Consider the following 14,327-nt stretch of genomic DNA (forward strand, 5'->3'; position numbering starts at 1 on the left):
CCTGGGACCTGGTAATATAAGTAAATATGACAGGCTCTGGTTCCATTTTTTATATTTCCCTACACACATCAAAAGACATTACTCCGTAACAGATGCTGAGGACAGACGGCAGATCTGGGGAGACGGGAAGAAAAACTCTAACTTTTTAAAGCCAGGTCTGTGAGAAGTGATCAAACATAATCCATTCACTAGTGACCTGCTCCTCCCTCCACCGACTCCTCTTTGAGTCTGAAATAAAATTACTCCTCTGAAGCCTCCCATTAACGGATGAAAAGACAATTGCCTTTCTCCAGCTGAAACTGGATGGGAGACGCAATCCCCAGCATGCTATGAGCAGCGCCTTAGCCATGTTTGGTTATTGGAGATCAGACTCCTCTGCTTGGATTTGCCTTTTTTTTTTTAAATAAACTAAAAGAGCTGCCCAGAGTGATGTTTGCAGAACTGACATATCAAGGGGAGAGGCTCACTGCGGTGCGCACTTCTCCTTCCCAGAGGCAACCGTGACTGCCGAGCCATAGATCTCCCCGCACAGCCCAGTGAAGGTATAAAGCATCAGCGCCCAGCCTGGTCCACACAGATAACAGCAGCAGCAAGGACAAACAGTTTGCTTGCAGATGTAGCACAGGCTGCTGGTCTTCACGAGGAAGTCAGGGGTACAACCATACGATGCAGCAGTGACCCCCGAGCAACACCTGACATGCAAGCTCGACAAGCATCAGGTCTGTGGCAGCCTCCCACCACGGGAAAAAGCTGCCGTGGGTGACAGCACGCTCACAGCATGTCGGGGGAATTAGTCCCGAATCACACACTAGCTTTGGGCACTCATCATTCCCATCAGGCCAAATGCCTAGAAAGAAGGGTCCAAATAAAATTAATGATTTTGATGGCTTTGCGTGTGACATTGTAAAACCGGGTATGATTTTTAGAGGGCTTGATCCTCGGAGGCACCTTAAGTCAGACGTGCAGTAACACAGGCACCAAAACAACAGCTCCTTTTGGAACTTAAGGGCACTAAATCTGCATCTTGGCATATTTATCATGGAAGTAGTTGCAGGGTACAGACAGCATTGTCATTCTGCAGGCAGCACACCACAGCTCGAAACCTGCCTAGCAGAGGCAAGCGGGCAGTGCACGCCACAACTAGGTCACACCAAGTTGAGATTTCTATAAGCTTCCCCTATCACTCAGAGCAAGGTTTTTCCTTCATGTTTTTGAATACTTCTCCACCTTCCCACTCCATACTTAAGGCTGAAAGATCTCCTGGGATCCAATCTCACATTTATCAATGTGAAGAGCTGACAGGGAGCCTTTTACTATTAGAACATCTTTCCCTTAAGGAGAGATCAGAGGTAGTCCAAGGCAAAAAAAAGCTGTTGTTCAAACTCAGGGTGGATCCACTTTGGCCAAAAGCCTCAGCATAGGATCCTGCAAAGCAGACACTGACCTCACAACTCACTCCGAAAGACTCCTGTCCGCAGGGTGCCCAGCGCAGCCAGGTCCCAGTCCAGAACGGGATCATCAACGTGTGACTGTCACGGCAAGAGCACCGGCGCAGAGGACGCATGACTTCCCCTGGGTCTCTCTCTCCAGACTCGCTGACATTTCCATTGAGTAACAGTCATACCACAGGGTGTGCTCAGCCTTCGCAGCCGTCACTGAATCGATGCGGGGAAGGGAGATGGAGAGAGGGAGTCTTTGGGGAACGGATGCTCTAGTGTCTGTTTGGCGCAAAGCCCGATGCTCCAGAGGCCTTCAAAAAGCACTTGGTCATGGGCTTTCTCCAATGCCCAGTAAGGAGAAGGCTCACCTTGCACTCCTTCCTTAAGCAGAGGCATTAATCTCTTCTCCTCTGGCCACCAATTTACACAAAAACTGTACAAATCCAGCATCTTTAAAATTTCTACTCCTGCATAAGAAAAAAAAAAAAAAAAAGGCAGGCATTTCAACCAGGCTCAGAAGCAGCTGAGAAATGCTGGCTGCCTGCAAACAGGAACAGTGCAGCTGGAGAAGTAAACTTAGCTTGGAAGCAAGTTATGATGGAAGGATCATATAGGGATGCTTAGGCTGCAGCTTGCTCTGGCTCCAAAGGAGGTTTCTGCCCTCCCAGTCCTCACCCTTGGAAAACACAAACAAACAAAAAACCAAAACCAAAACCCAACAACATCACAACAACACTCTTGCCCCACACAGCTGCTGGGAGGAATGCACTTTAAGGCTCACTGCTGTTCTCCTGCCTGCTCCAAGTCCACACGCTCATAGCAGCGCTGAAATTTCTCTCCCCACAGTCAGCGCTATCAATCCCAAGCACCAGAAGCACGGGCAGGAGCACTGGGTGCCAGTCCCATGGTCTCCAGGCAGGAGCACAGGCAGCGGCCCAAGAAGAGCTGCCCGTGGAGACACACTGCACCCCAAGGAGTACACGCACCAAAGGACTTAGCACATCATGTACAAGTGGACTGTAACGCTGGAAATTAAGGGCCCATTTATAAACCCTTTATTAATAAGTGATTAATAGATGCAGCCATATTTTTTAATAACTTACAATAAAAAGATGCTACAAAAAGCTTAAGCAAGACAGTCTTAACAGATGGTGCTATAAAGTGAATTATAACATGTACAGTAGCTAGTGCAAAGTAATGGATGTCCTCATTTAATAAAAAGAATCTGATTTTATGCAGCAACTTTCACGCTTGAGGCATCTCAATACACTTTAATGAGCCCTTGTGGCCTCAGCAATAGCTTGCGTGCAGCCACAGACATCAGATGCTGTTTTAGGAAGAGAGTGGATGTTGGTCAGGACACTGGGGTTACTCCACAGTCTTGATTTTTAACCTTTCCTTGGACAGTTACCAAAAACAGACAGAAGGGTCTGAAAGATGCCACCTCCTAACACTGCACTGCAGGGAACGACAAGCAAGCCTTGGTCTGGGGCTTGAAACGTCTTCTAACTAAGAAAAAAAGAAAAGAACATTATTACCACTACCGAAACCAGACTGGCATCTGTATCCACGACTATAAGGCACGCCGCAAATTATGTAATTTAATAAACACTGTAATAATAAAGTATTTATTTTGTATAATGAAGTGTTAGTGATTAGAAACCAAACACACATTGGGCATGCTGCTGCGGTTTCTCTTGAACCCTTGCCAGTATCACTCAAGGCTAAATATGTCTGCAGCAGGTTGAGAGTAAGTTCCTAGCCTTGTTTTGATCAGCCTGTCAAGTGTTTTAGCTGCCATTCGAGTTTCTTTATATCACACTATAATTGGCTGCTTTCTCAAGGTGTAGCGAAAGAAAAAAGCACACAGCAAAACTCGGGCTCCTTTTGCAAAATCCTCCACTGAAACTCCACTGCTTTTCTGAAAGCTGATTTCAGTAGCAAAGGGCATTTTGTAAACAGCTGGTGAAAATAGACTGGAACTGAAAGGCAGCTTGCATTAAACTCCACAAGAAAGCCTTATTTACCCTCATGTGCTTTCTTTGTAGTGTCGATCAAACCACTTTCAGCTCCCAGGGGAGGCCCTCGGAAAAATAAAGGGAATAAAAAAAAAAAACCCAGAAAAAGCAAATGACGTCCTTCAGAGCCCGAATGCACCTGAGAGCCCTCGGAACGGCACTCGCGGCGGCAGGCACGCTTGCCACACCGACCTCCCTGCCCAAGTTCAACCTCCAGGGTCAAGCAGACGCCCTCCAGCACTGTCCCCGCTTGCCCTTGGTTGTCAAGTCTGGGGGAGAGCTTTGATCAGAGAAGGCAGGCGGGGTGTCCCGCTCCCCCGCACCTGAACCCATCCTTCAACGTCAGCTCATTGATTTGCAGATGTCTGGAGAGAGCAGAGAAAAACACAAGGGTATAAGGGACAATCAATCACCAGTGGCACAGGACGTGGAGAAACGCGCCCTCCAGAGGGCTTGGCTTTGCTTCCAGGCTACCAGCACGCTCTTCTGCCACCTCACCAGCATCACCAGGGCTGGCCATGCTCCGAGCTCCAGCTTTGGTGGGGCACACGTCCCTACTGCACCCTGAGCTTTTGGGGTGACAACCTAAAGACAGGGGAAGACACTTTGGCAGCGACCATCGAGGAGAGAGCCCTGGCTACAGCTGCCAGGGGACCTTCCTGCCTTCTTCTACCATAGCATCCTACCTATTTACCTTGGAAATGCAAATGCAGAGCTGCCCCTCCAGGATTCTGGGGCTGTTTCCCCGCCAAAGCGTCAGTGCGCCGGCAGCAACTGGATGTTCAGGTGTCAGGGCCATCTTGAAACAAGAAAGGAAGCGTGCATTTTCTGTGGTTGCTTCTCTGAGAAGCAGAAATAAGCAACAAAGAATCACATGGTCCTGCAGCCACTCGTATCAGAGCCCAGGCTCACCCTCGCCTGACAACAGAACAGTCAAAGGCTTCTCAGTGTATCCCACACCTTTGCACTTTGTCTTTTCAGTGTGACAAGGCCACCCAGCATATGAATAAACAGGTAAAGCAGCCTGTTTAGTTACAAAGCACAGGCTTGACAGACTCTTTGCACTTTCCCAGGGAGTTCTGTACGAAACCCTTGTTTTCTTTCTGCTATGAGGTGGCAGCAGCACCTGAAAATCCAGTTGCTCCCTTAACAGTGACACTCCAACATCTCTCACACCACCCACAACACCGGGAGACGTAGATGAACGGTGCTGGATCCCAGGGGCCGGTAACTGTAGAAACTGTTCTGTTCAAATCTTACTGTTGGTTGCCCTGTTTCTAGTCCCTTTTCTTCCTCTCTTTAGGTCAGCAGCCTGCCACTGCAGCAAGGAAGAAGAGAAGCAGAGCACTGGGACTGGTGTTTCCTGTCTCAACTAGAAAACAACATTATAAGCATGTCTCTACTGCATTGAAGTAAGGTCTCCCTCCTGCCACCTTTCCTGCAAGGCTGCAAGAAGGTCTTGATTTGCAAACTCTGTCATATCACTGAGTCTAAACCAAGAGATCTGTTAACATTCATTTCTCCACAGAGGAAGAACAATGTTTCCATGCAAGTGATAAGTACCAGTATTTCTCTTACCTGGGCTGCAAGAAACTCTACAGCCTGTGTTCTGTCATGTAATGTAATACAAAGCACCGAGGACATAGGATTGAAAGGGGAAATGCAAGCTACTAAAAATGCCAACAAGCAGCATAGCTTCAAGCAGCACACCACTAACATGCAAGAGAAAAATCCAGGATTTCCACCTTTCCTGGTACTAGAAAATTAACAACCCTCATTCTGGGTGCAGATGCTCTTAAGTGGGTACGTAGAAGGGCCCACTTCCAGTCAGAGACCCTCAACATCATGAGGAGGGGCAGTGTAGCGTTACAATTACATACGTCACACTTAAACAAGTTGTAGCCTCCAGAAGAGCACGTTTACCCCAGACTGAGTGTCCAACCAAGAGTGTTTTTTAACAGACACTTTGTGAATGGCATGCAGCCAGTGGCTGAAGAGGCTGGAATTCTTTAAGAACTTATTTCCAAAGTTGCTCTAATTACAATGCATGGGGTCTTGCTGCTGAATTTCAAAGACAATGCGCAATCCCTCCAGGCTTACCATCTGTGCATTGAATTCAGGTAACATGATGCATGTCGCTCCCACCCAGAGAGGACAGAGGAGCTTATTGATCACCCCGTGGACATGATGTAAAGGCAGCACATGCAGAATAACATCCTCCTTCTTCCACTCCCATTTTTCAACCAGCCCCGTGGTCTGCAGAAGAAAACATATAACCCAGTGTTAGGGCAGGAGGAAAGACTCCCACTGCTTGAAAAGCCCAAGGTATCCAGGGCCCCAGATCCCCCGGGCACAGCTGGCAGCAGAAATCCCAGACCTCCTGGAACAACACTTGGGCACAAAAATCTTTCCTTTAGGGTCAGCACAAGCAAAATTCCCACCACAACAGTAGAATACAAGAGGAATTCCTCCTGCATCTCATCAGTACGTGCCTTCGTATACAGCAGCAAAATTCTTCCTCATTTCTGAGAAATAGTCAACAATTATTTTAAGCAGGGCCTACAAAATTATTAGCCTGCTACTGCACATGCAGAGCTGGCAGATATAGTAGGCTTCATGTTATTAAAAAAAAATTAGTATATCAAGCTTATAAAATACTCTGCTATGAAGGGATAATTGTCTAAAGCGTTAGACCTCAGGCTTCTGGGTGAACAATAACCTTCAGAGCACAGCGTTAGCAACTGGAAAGCTTATTTCCAGCCATCTAAAAATAAAAAAGCATTTGAACAGTGGAATTTAGTCATGTCATTCACAACCCTGTTCCACAGGGCAGGGAGAAGGTTTTAGGCTTTCTGTAAGACAGCACAAAAGATGGTGACTGCTCAGGCCACCTCCCAAATGATCAGCATATTTGTAAGGGAACAGATTCTTTGCCCAATATAGCCAAGCCCTGGCTCTATCCATCAAGGCTTTCATACCACTCCCAACATTGCAGTATCTGAGCACCCAGAACAACGTAAGCTCTCAGAGGCATCCGTAAGGCACGATGTATTCCCTGCCCTTTTTCCCTAATGGCATGAGTCTATCAGTTGCAGGCAGTGATAACCAACTGGTGAGGTAGTCAGCAGGCTCATTCAAACTTTTAATTCCTTTTGGCTCAGAGAGCTAATGGATTTTTTGCCTTGGGGATATATAGCTGAATAATGCACAGACTTCACACAGTACTGTACTGGGCTGGGCTAAGTTATATTCCAATTAGGGGCACAGATTTTTTCCTAGTCACAGTAAAGAAAAGCAAACTGTAAAGAAAGCAGTCTTTTTACAACAGGTTTCATCCCTTCTGCTTTCCAGGAAAGCAGGGAGAAGAGTCCACCTGCTCCTGGCTGCAGTTGCAGCACCACAACACCAAAAGGACAAGGTTTAGAGCCTCAAACACGCTCATGTGTGTTCACTTCAAAAGGGTTGAGGACTTTTGAGATACAAGCCCACAGCTCTGCGCAGGAACTCGGTTGTGGTAAGGTGTGTCATGCTTTGAGGTTTGCAACCCCAAATCAGCTCTGAAGGCCAAGACCTCTGTAACTTGGCATGAGCTTTGCAGAGGGAAAGCGGCACTCACCACAGCTTGTACGTTCTCATGGGTGCTGAGGACACCTTTCGGTCTTCCCGTTGTCCCACTAGTGTAGATTATCATGGCTCCTCTGTCCTTCCATGAGGAGCAGGTTGTCAAGGGATGCTCTTCCACTGCTGCATGACTTGCAGATTCATCACTACGAGACCTAAGAAGCGGCAGAACCGGGACTCCCAGCTTCTCAGCACTAGGGGCTATTTTCCCCACATATTCCTCTGCTGCGATGACTAGAGCGCTCTGCGAATCCTGAATCACGTACTCCAGTTCCTGCACAGGATGTTTCTTGTAAAGGGGCACTGCTATGCCCCCACTCATCCAGGAAGCCCACTGGGCCACCACATATGAGGCATCATTGGGACACAAAAATGAGATCCTCTCTTCCTTCAAGTCCCTGCTGGAGCACTCCAGAGCTCTACAGATCTCCTGGGACAAGCGTAGACTCCGGCTGAGAAGGTCCCTGTAAGTGTGCTCACCGTTTTGGTCAACAATGGCGATTTTATCACCAAAAGCCAAAGCCCTAGTGAAGACAGGGGTAACGTCACTGCTGTAGGTTGCCCACACAGTCTGCAGACCCCTGCGAGGACAGCCAGCCCTGTTCTGCCCATGCAACCCCCATCTGCAACGGTGCAAGTCCTGGACGAGGCATCGAAGCGGCCGGCTCACTTGGGGGAAGAGCAGGGAGACCAGCATCCTGCCAGCACCGCTTGTTTTGAAGTGATTCTGCAGAAAGCAATTATAGGAACAGATAAGTATGTGCAGCAATTACCCAGGGGTTTATTCCCACAAAGGAAAAGTGGCAGCCTTCATTTGAATAATACCCACTGTATTATTAATGTTTATGCTTCAGACTGCTGCATCCCCAGTGCGCTAGGCCCTGCCCAGATGGAACAGGAGACAGAGACCCTTCCCTACACAGCCTCCATGTCCCTAAAAACCAGTCTAAGTTAAATTATGAAACAGTTTTCATCGATCAGTAGTATTAGGCCACTAAGTAGTGGCTACTTGAGGTGCCACTCTAACTCAGCGGGACCAGCATTTAAAGAAATTAAATAATTACAACAGTACCTAGCTCTCAATTTGCAGTTTCCACTGCTTTGGTAAACTATTGCCTTGCTCTGTGCTTCCAGTTAGGCAGCATGGAGCTAGACATGAAATCCAAGCCTCCTAAGGTTTAGCCCAGTGGAAGATTGTTTCCTGTGTGATCTTTCTTTCAAGCAATACCACATCTAAATACAGGGAAGTGCCCAAACCCTCCCACCTGACAGGTCATCCATCACAAACACTGCTTCAGCTCAAAAGCTCTTACGTGACAGACCAAGTGGTTAACAGCTCCGGAACAGCCGCAGGCAGCAGGAGCCCTCCCCATGCCAAGCAGCTGGTTTTCCCAGCAAACAGCAGCAGGGAACCGCAGCCGCACACACACTGACCTGTGGGTTTGGTATGGCACTTCTGAAAGTACCAACCTGGCAGCACCCGGAGCCAGGCAGAGCATCGGAACAAGCTCAGCCATGGCACCAGGCTCCACCTGGGCAGCCAGAGCTTGATCTGAGCCCAGCCCAACCATCAGCCTGGCCCAGCCACTCCGCCACAGAGATGACACGATGCACAGAGGCATTAAGAGAAAGTCTCCAGAAAGAAATGGGGAGGCGTACCAGCACCATTAAAGGCTTTACAGGAAGATCACGGGCTGGCACAAACGGCACGCATTCTGCCTTTGTGCTTAGACAGCATGATGATATCAACCTATCCACTCACAGGAAAAGTTACCAAAAAAGCTTTTGCAGTAACTGGCGAGAAGTACCAGAAGTTTGCACTTTACCCCTCTTTTCATCATCCCCTCTTTTTCAAAGGGAAAAGTTTGTGTAATAGTATTGGACTCTACCTGGATCATCTCACAGAAACATCAGGGAAAAAAAGTTAATGCACAGTGCAAAACCCATAAGAATATAACAGGGAGAAGGAAGCCTTGGGGACTACAGGAACACTTTGCAGGGGAGACAACTGGTACACCAAAGACAAGAGGAAGAAGCAATAAATTGAGAGGACTGAGGAGATGCTTCAGAAGAATCCTAACGCCCCTTTGCACAGAGCCTGGAGCTCTGGCTGGAAGCTCAGCAAAAGCAAGCACCCTCTCCATACAGAGACCTTCACCGACACCAACAGGGGAGCGGAGAAGAAAGAACAGGGCTGTGGCAGAAGAGAAATGGCTTTACTGCATGGCCTATCTAATGGCTGCTATTAAACACCACCATGAAGCATCCCCAGAGAGATACTATGACAAGAGGAGACAGCCAAAGGATGACAACTTCTCACTCTGTAAGAGTGTATGCAACACTTCCTCAACGCTGGCAATAATGACTTGATTTTTTACAAATTTTCTTATAAATGCCTATTAGTGGTGTGGCTCAACTCAAATAGCCTCCTAGCTCAGCTTCCCACCATGGGGAGGAGCTGAAACTAAAAAGATCCAGAGAACTGGCAGCTACTCAGGGACAAGCTGAACACGGCTTAGCCCAGCTCAGGCTGCTCAGACATGTCCACGGGCAGCACCTGCTGACAGCAGCGAGTGTTTATTTTTGCCTAGACATAGCTGTGAACCCCACAGTTTCTCCCATCCACCTTCAGAGCATTTCTCCAGCCAGACATTGGTTTTGCACATATTTTCTTTTGCATATTGACCTCAATTTCTGCTTCTGCAAAAGAAACTTGTGATTTAGTGCGGAAACATCTGGGAGGGGGAGAGGCTTTAACCCAGAGCGTGATAACCATGTGCACTCATGACATATACCATCAGCATGGAAAAAAACAAAACAGGTCATGAAAAAGCTTGCATGACATCTTTCCATTTCTCTGCAGAGACTAAAATATAAAGAGCCAATACCATTTGTAACCTAAATCAAACCACCTCCTCCTAACCCACGCCCAAGGCCAGCTCACTGGCGAGATGTTAATGCCCCAGACATTAAGAAGGGCATTAATTGGAAGCGACCGTTTGCCAGGATCACACCGTGCTCCAGCCCAGTGCAGCTAAGTGCACTTGGCGTACTCGCTCTTCCTCATACGGCTCCAGAGCAGGTGTTAGCTGCTGCTTCAGAGCAGCGCCTTCCAAAAATTACATTATTCCCTTTTCACCACAGCGCCAGTCCAGATTTAATGGAACAATAAACAGCAGCACCTTTAGCCAGGCCTGTGCATTTATGGACTTCAGAGAACTAGCGTTGACTGTGCGTGCGCTGACTTGCAGACACTCGGGACGGGCAGAAGTAACGCCAGGGGCTGTTTTCTTTACCTCACACGTTGCTCAGGGATAGCTGGTAACACAAACTTTGGCAGAGCATACCGGAATACAAAGTTTGTCGCTGGGGGCCTTGGGCAGAAGATCATGGCGGCGCAGCAGATGAGCGTTTGCCGCCTTGAAAGGGAAGGCTCAGCCCCCACCTTTCTATGGCTCAAGTAAGAAAAGAAAGCGGCTGGGGAGCTCACAGCAGCTCCCGGCATGGCAAAGCCCACCGCAAAGCATGGCGGAGCTGGAAGGCATGAGGCTGAGCCCTTGCAGGCCCCGTGTCTCCCCCGAGAAGGACGGGCTTTATTCTTCTCTCGCCCCAACTCTCTGCCCTTCACCCTACCCACATCACGTCTCACAGCAGCAGCAGGAAAAACCCCCTCGCCCCATTATTTCCAAGCTACGGAGGATGAAAATTGGCCTCACCAGGCCGGAGTCGAGGCACAGCGCTGCCACACGCCAGCGTCCCACCGTGTCAAGGGAGCGAAGGGCCGGTGTGACCCCCCCACCCTCCCGCAGGGACCGGGGCCGGCCCGGAGCCGCGGCCGAGACCCGCCACAGGCCAGCGGGTCCCGCAGGGGAGGAGAGCCGGGCCCAAAAGCACCGGCTCAAGGCTCAGGCCCGGGTTAACGGGACAAGACCGGGCCCGCTTCAGGGGTCCGGAGCCCCGGCCCCCCCCCTCCGCCTCCTCCCGCAGCCCCGGCGGGGCCTCACCTGGCGGCGGCACCGCGCACCGGGGGACCGGTCCGCCCGCGAACGGGCTCCGGCGGAAACGCGGCCCCGCGGCCCCCGCGTTCCGCGCCCTAAACGTTCCCCTCCTCCGACGCCCCACACCCGTTTTATGGGGATTTGGCCCCAAACCGCCCACGTAGGGGGTGGGGCTTGTCGTGCACGGGGGGGCCGGCGTCCTCCGCTGGCGCCGCAGCGTGCCTCTGACGTCACTGCAGCCCCCTGCGGCATCACCACGGCATCCTCTGACGTCACGGCGGGCATCCGTGACGTCGCGGAGCTGCAGCCCTGCCCGGGATCAGCTGGGTTTCGGCAAGGCTGAGGAACGGCCCGGGACCCCCGCTTTGCGGAGCCTGGACCCACGGCACCTCCTGAGGGGGGGGACGGACACACAGACACCCCCAGGGACACGCAAAGGCCACCACGGTGGCACACGGCGGCCGAGCTGGAGCTCCCCGCCTACGGCAGCACCACGTTCTCCTCCCGCTCCGGCTCCGTGGCCACATCCAGCACCTCCCAGCCGGGCCAGAGCAAAGCTCGGACAGGGGCTCGGCGGGAGCCGGCAAGGGACCTCGGCACGGGACAGCCAGGCGGCACCGACCCCCACCGCAGCCCCACGGTGCCGAGCGGAAACCCAGCCCGGTTTATTATTTTTGGCCGGTCCCGCTGCAGATTTGCCTTCGCCCCTGCAGCAACGGGGGACAGCTGGACCCTCTCCCGGCAAGTCGCCGGCAAGACGTGGCACGTGGCTGGGTGCACCCGTGGGTGACGGGCACAGGGGTGCTGCCGTGGTGGGATGGGGCAGGACTCCCTGCACAGCCCCGCCACATCCCCGGCAGCGGGACGCTGCCGGCCCGGCCGTGGCGCGGGCAGCAGGGCAGCCCCTCGCGCGGAGGCACGTGGCCCTTGCGCCGCGCAAGCCGCCGCGCGCCGGCCCTTCTCCGGCCCTTCTCCGGCGGCACGTGTCCCGGCGCCGTCCCCCTCCCGCAGCCCGCTCCTCTGCTGGAGCCTTGTTTTTCCGGCTGTGCGCGGCGGCGCGTGAAGCGGGGCGGCCGGGGTGACCCCCCACCCACCTCCCTCAGGTGTGTTTCCACCCCGGGGCCGGCGGCCGGCAGCCCAGCGAGGCGCAGCGGGGCTGGGAGCGGAAGCGAGGACGGGAGCCCAGCCTTGGGCAGAGCCCGGCCATGATGGGACCTGCACCCGCCAGCCCCGCGCCAGCCGTGCTGCATGGCACCCTGTTGCACGCCTCCCCGTTGCACGCCTCCCCGTTGCATGGCTCCGCGTTGCACGGCTCCCTCCCGTTGCACGCCTCCCCATTGCACGCCTCCCCTTTGCACGGCACCCTGTTGCATGGCTCCCTCCCGTTGCACGCCTTCCTGATGCGCAGCTCCCCACTTCACGCCTCCCCGTTGCATGGCTCCCCGTGGCACGGCTCCCTCCATGTTGCACAGCTCCCTGTTGCATGGCTCTCCACTGCATGGCTCCCTCCCACGCCGCATGGTTCCCCACTGCAAGGTTCCCTCCCAGTTGCACGGCTTCCTCCGCGTTGCAGAGCTCCCCATTGCACAGCTCCTTCCCTGTTGTACAGTACCCTCACCACTGCTCAATTCCTCATTGCATGTCTGTTGCACGGCTCCCCATTGCACGGCTCCCCAATGCACGGCTGTTGCACGGCTTGCTCCCCGTTGCACGGCTCCCCGTTGCACGGCTCCCCTGTGCGGAGCTGCTGCAGGAGGGACCCCTCCCTCACACCAGGGAGGGTTCAGCGTGCCCCGTGCCCACGTGCTGCCCTGCAGATGTGCCCGGCTCCCACCACCACCCTGCCACCGCCGCTTTCATTCTCCTTTTCGCACTCGCCATCTGTCACCGGCCTCCCCCGGTCCCCGCAGGCTGCAGGGATTAACCCCCCCACACCCCACCGAGGGGGAGCAGGGGTGACGAGAGTGGGGTGCCATCATCCCTGCGGTGGTCCCAGGGCTGGAAGGGACAGGGTGCGTGGTGTGGGCACAGGGCTGTGACAGTCGTCGCAGATGCGTGCGCCAGGCAGGATCCTCCTCTGCGACTACGTGGCCCCTCCAGGTTGTGCAGGGACCCCCATCCCTGGGGCGGGGGGGTGACGGGGCCATGCTCCCCCCATGACCGTGGCAGGCTGCCGGGCCAGCTGGCCGCGTGCACAGCAGATGTCCACCCCGAGCCACCCTCTGCCGCTCCGTCCCCCGGCACCTGGTGGCCACTGGCCATCTGGAGTCGGCCACATCCCCGGAGACGATGCTCAGCCCTGGCCCTGAGCAGCGCCCGGGCACTGCCGTCCATCCTGGGGGGCTGCCGGGGCCGCAGTTTGCTTCCCCGGGGCCGGGAGGGAGAGAGCTGCTCCGCAGCGGTGCCAAGCCAGCCCTGGTCATTGCCAGCGCTGGGGGAGCGGGTTATGGTTTATTCAGCAGTGGCAATGCTGGCTCACCCTGTGCCAGTGTTTGGCTGCACGGGGAGAGATGCGCGGTGCCTGGCCCCGTTCTCCGTATTGGGGTGGCGGGGACAACGCATCGGGGAAGGGGTCAGTCCAGATGTGCCGTCACAGCTGGGAGCAAAATACGTAGTGCCTGCAGCTGCTGTGGAGCAGCCGGGCACTGCAAAAGCAGAGACCTGGGTGCACTGCAGCCCTGCCCACCCACAGACCCCCCAACCCCGGGCTCATAGGGCTGCTGCAGTGGTCCCGAGGGCACTGGGATGTCCCCAGGCTGCCACCGTGGTTTGTCACCTCCCTCCCAGCTGGGTGCGAGCCCTGTGGCCCACGTTGGCGTGAGGGTTTTCCACTTGCTACCCCCCCACCTTACACAGCTTGCTGATTAATTATGGATCCAGCAGAAAGCTTTTATTACATTAGAGTTTACTTGTGGCAACATCCGTATTTATTAAAAAAAAAAAAAAAAAAAAAGGAAAGTAATTACTATGGTGGTGCAAACACCGCAAACACCGCTGGGTTACGGGGAGCTTAGGGTGAGTGCCACGGCTGCTGGCGGCTCCAACCCGGTACTCCATGGTGGGACGGGATGGGGGCACAGGGGACTGCCGCCGTGATGCTGCTTGGGGTAAGGACGGAGCACGGCAAGGGGGGAGCCCGTCCATCCCCGCTGGGACACCCCAAGGCTGCGGGCACCATGTCCCCAGCCCTGTCCTTTCCCAGCCCAAGGTGGGACAGAACCAGAGCCTGTGCCGGGGTCCCCAGCCGCTGC

General features: G+C 53.4%; 1 protein-coding gene across 4 annotated transcripts in view; it reads right to left on the reverse strand.

The window, feature by feature from the left end:
* Positions 1–11,193, reverse strand: part of ACSF3 (acyl-CoA synthetase family member 3) — a 66,736-nt gene extending 55,543 nt beyond the window's left edge. For 2 of the 4 annotated variants that reach the window (XM_069793279.1, XM_069793278.1), the window contains exons 1-3: positions 11,083–11,171; positions 7,074–7,805; positions 5,558–5,713 (exon numbers count right to left, since the gene is read on the reverse strand). In XM_069793279.1, the coding sequence (XP_069649380.1) occupies positions 5,558–5,713; positions 7,074–7,775 (858 nt within the window). In that variant the 5' untranslated portion in view covers positions 7,776–7,805; positions 11,083–11,171. Of the gene's footprint in view, positions 1–5,557; positions 5,714–7,073; positions 7,806–10,425; positions 10,448–11,082 lie in introns of those variants that run through there. The other 2 variants (XM_069793280.1, XM_069793277.1) reach the window with 2 other exon arrangements.
* Positions 11,194–14,327: the final 3,134 nt, after the last annotated feature.

This window comes from Haliaeetus albicilla, chromosome 10 (assembly GCF_947461875.1).
Source record: "Haliaeetus albicilla chromosome 10, bHalAlb1.1, whole genome shotgun sequence".
Taxonomy (NCBI): Eukaryota; Metazoa; Chordata; class Aves; order Accipitriformes; family Accipitridae; genus Haliaeetus; species Haliaeetus albicilla.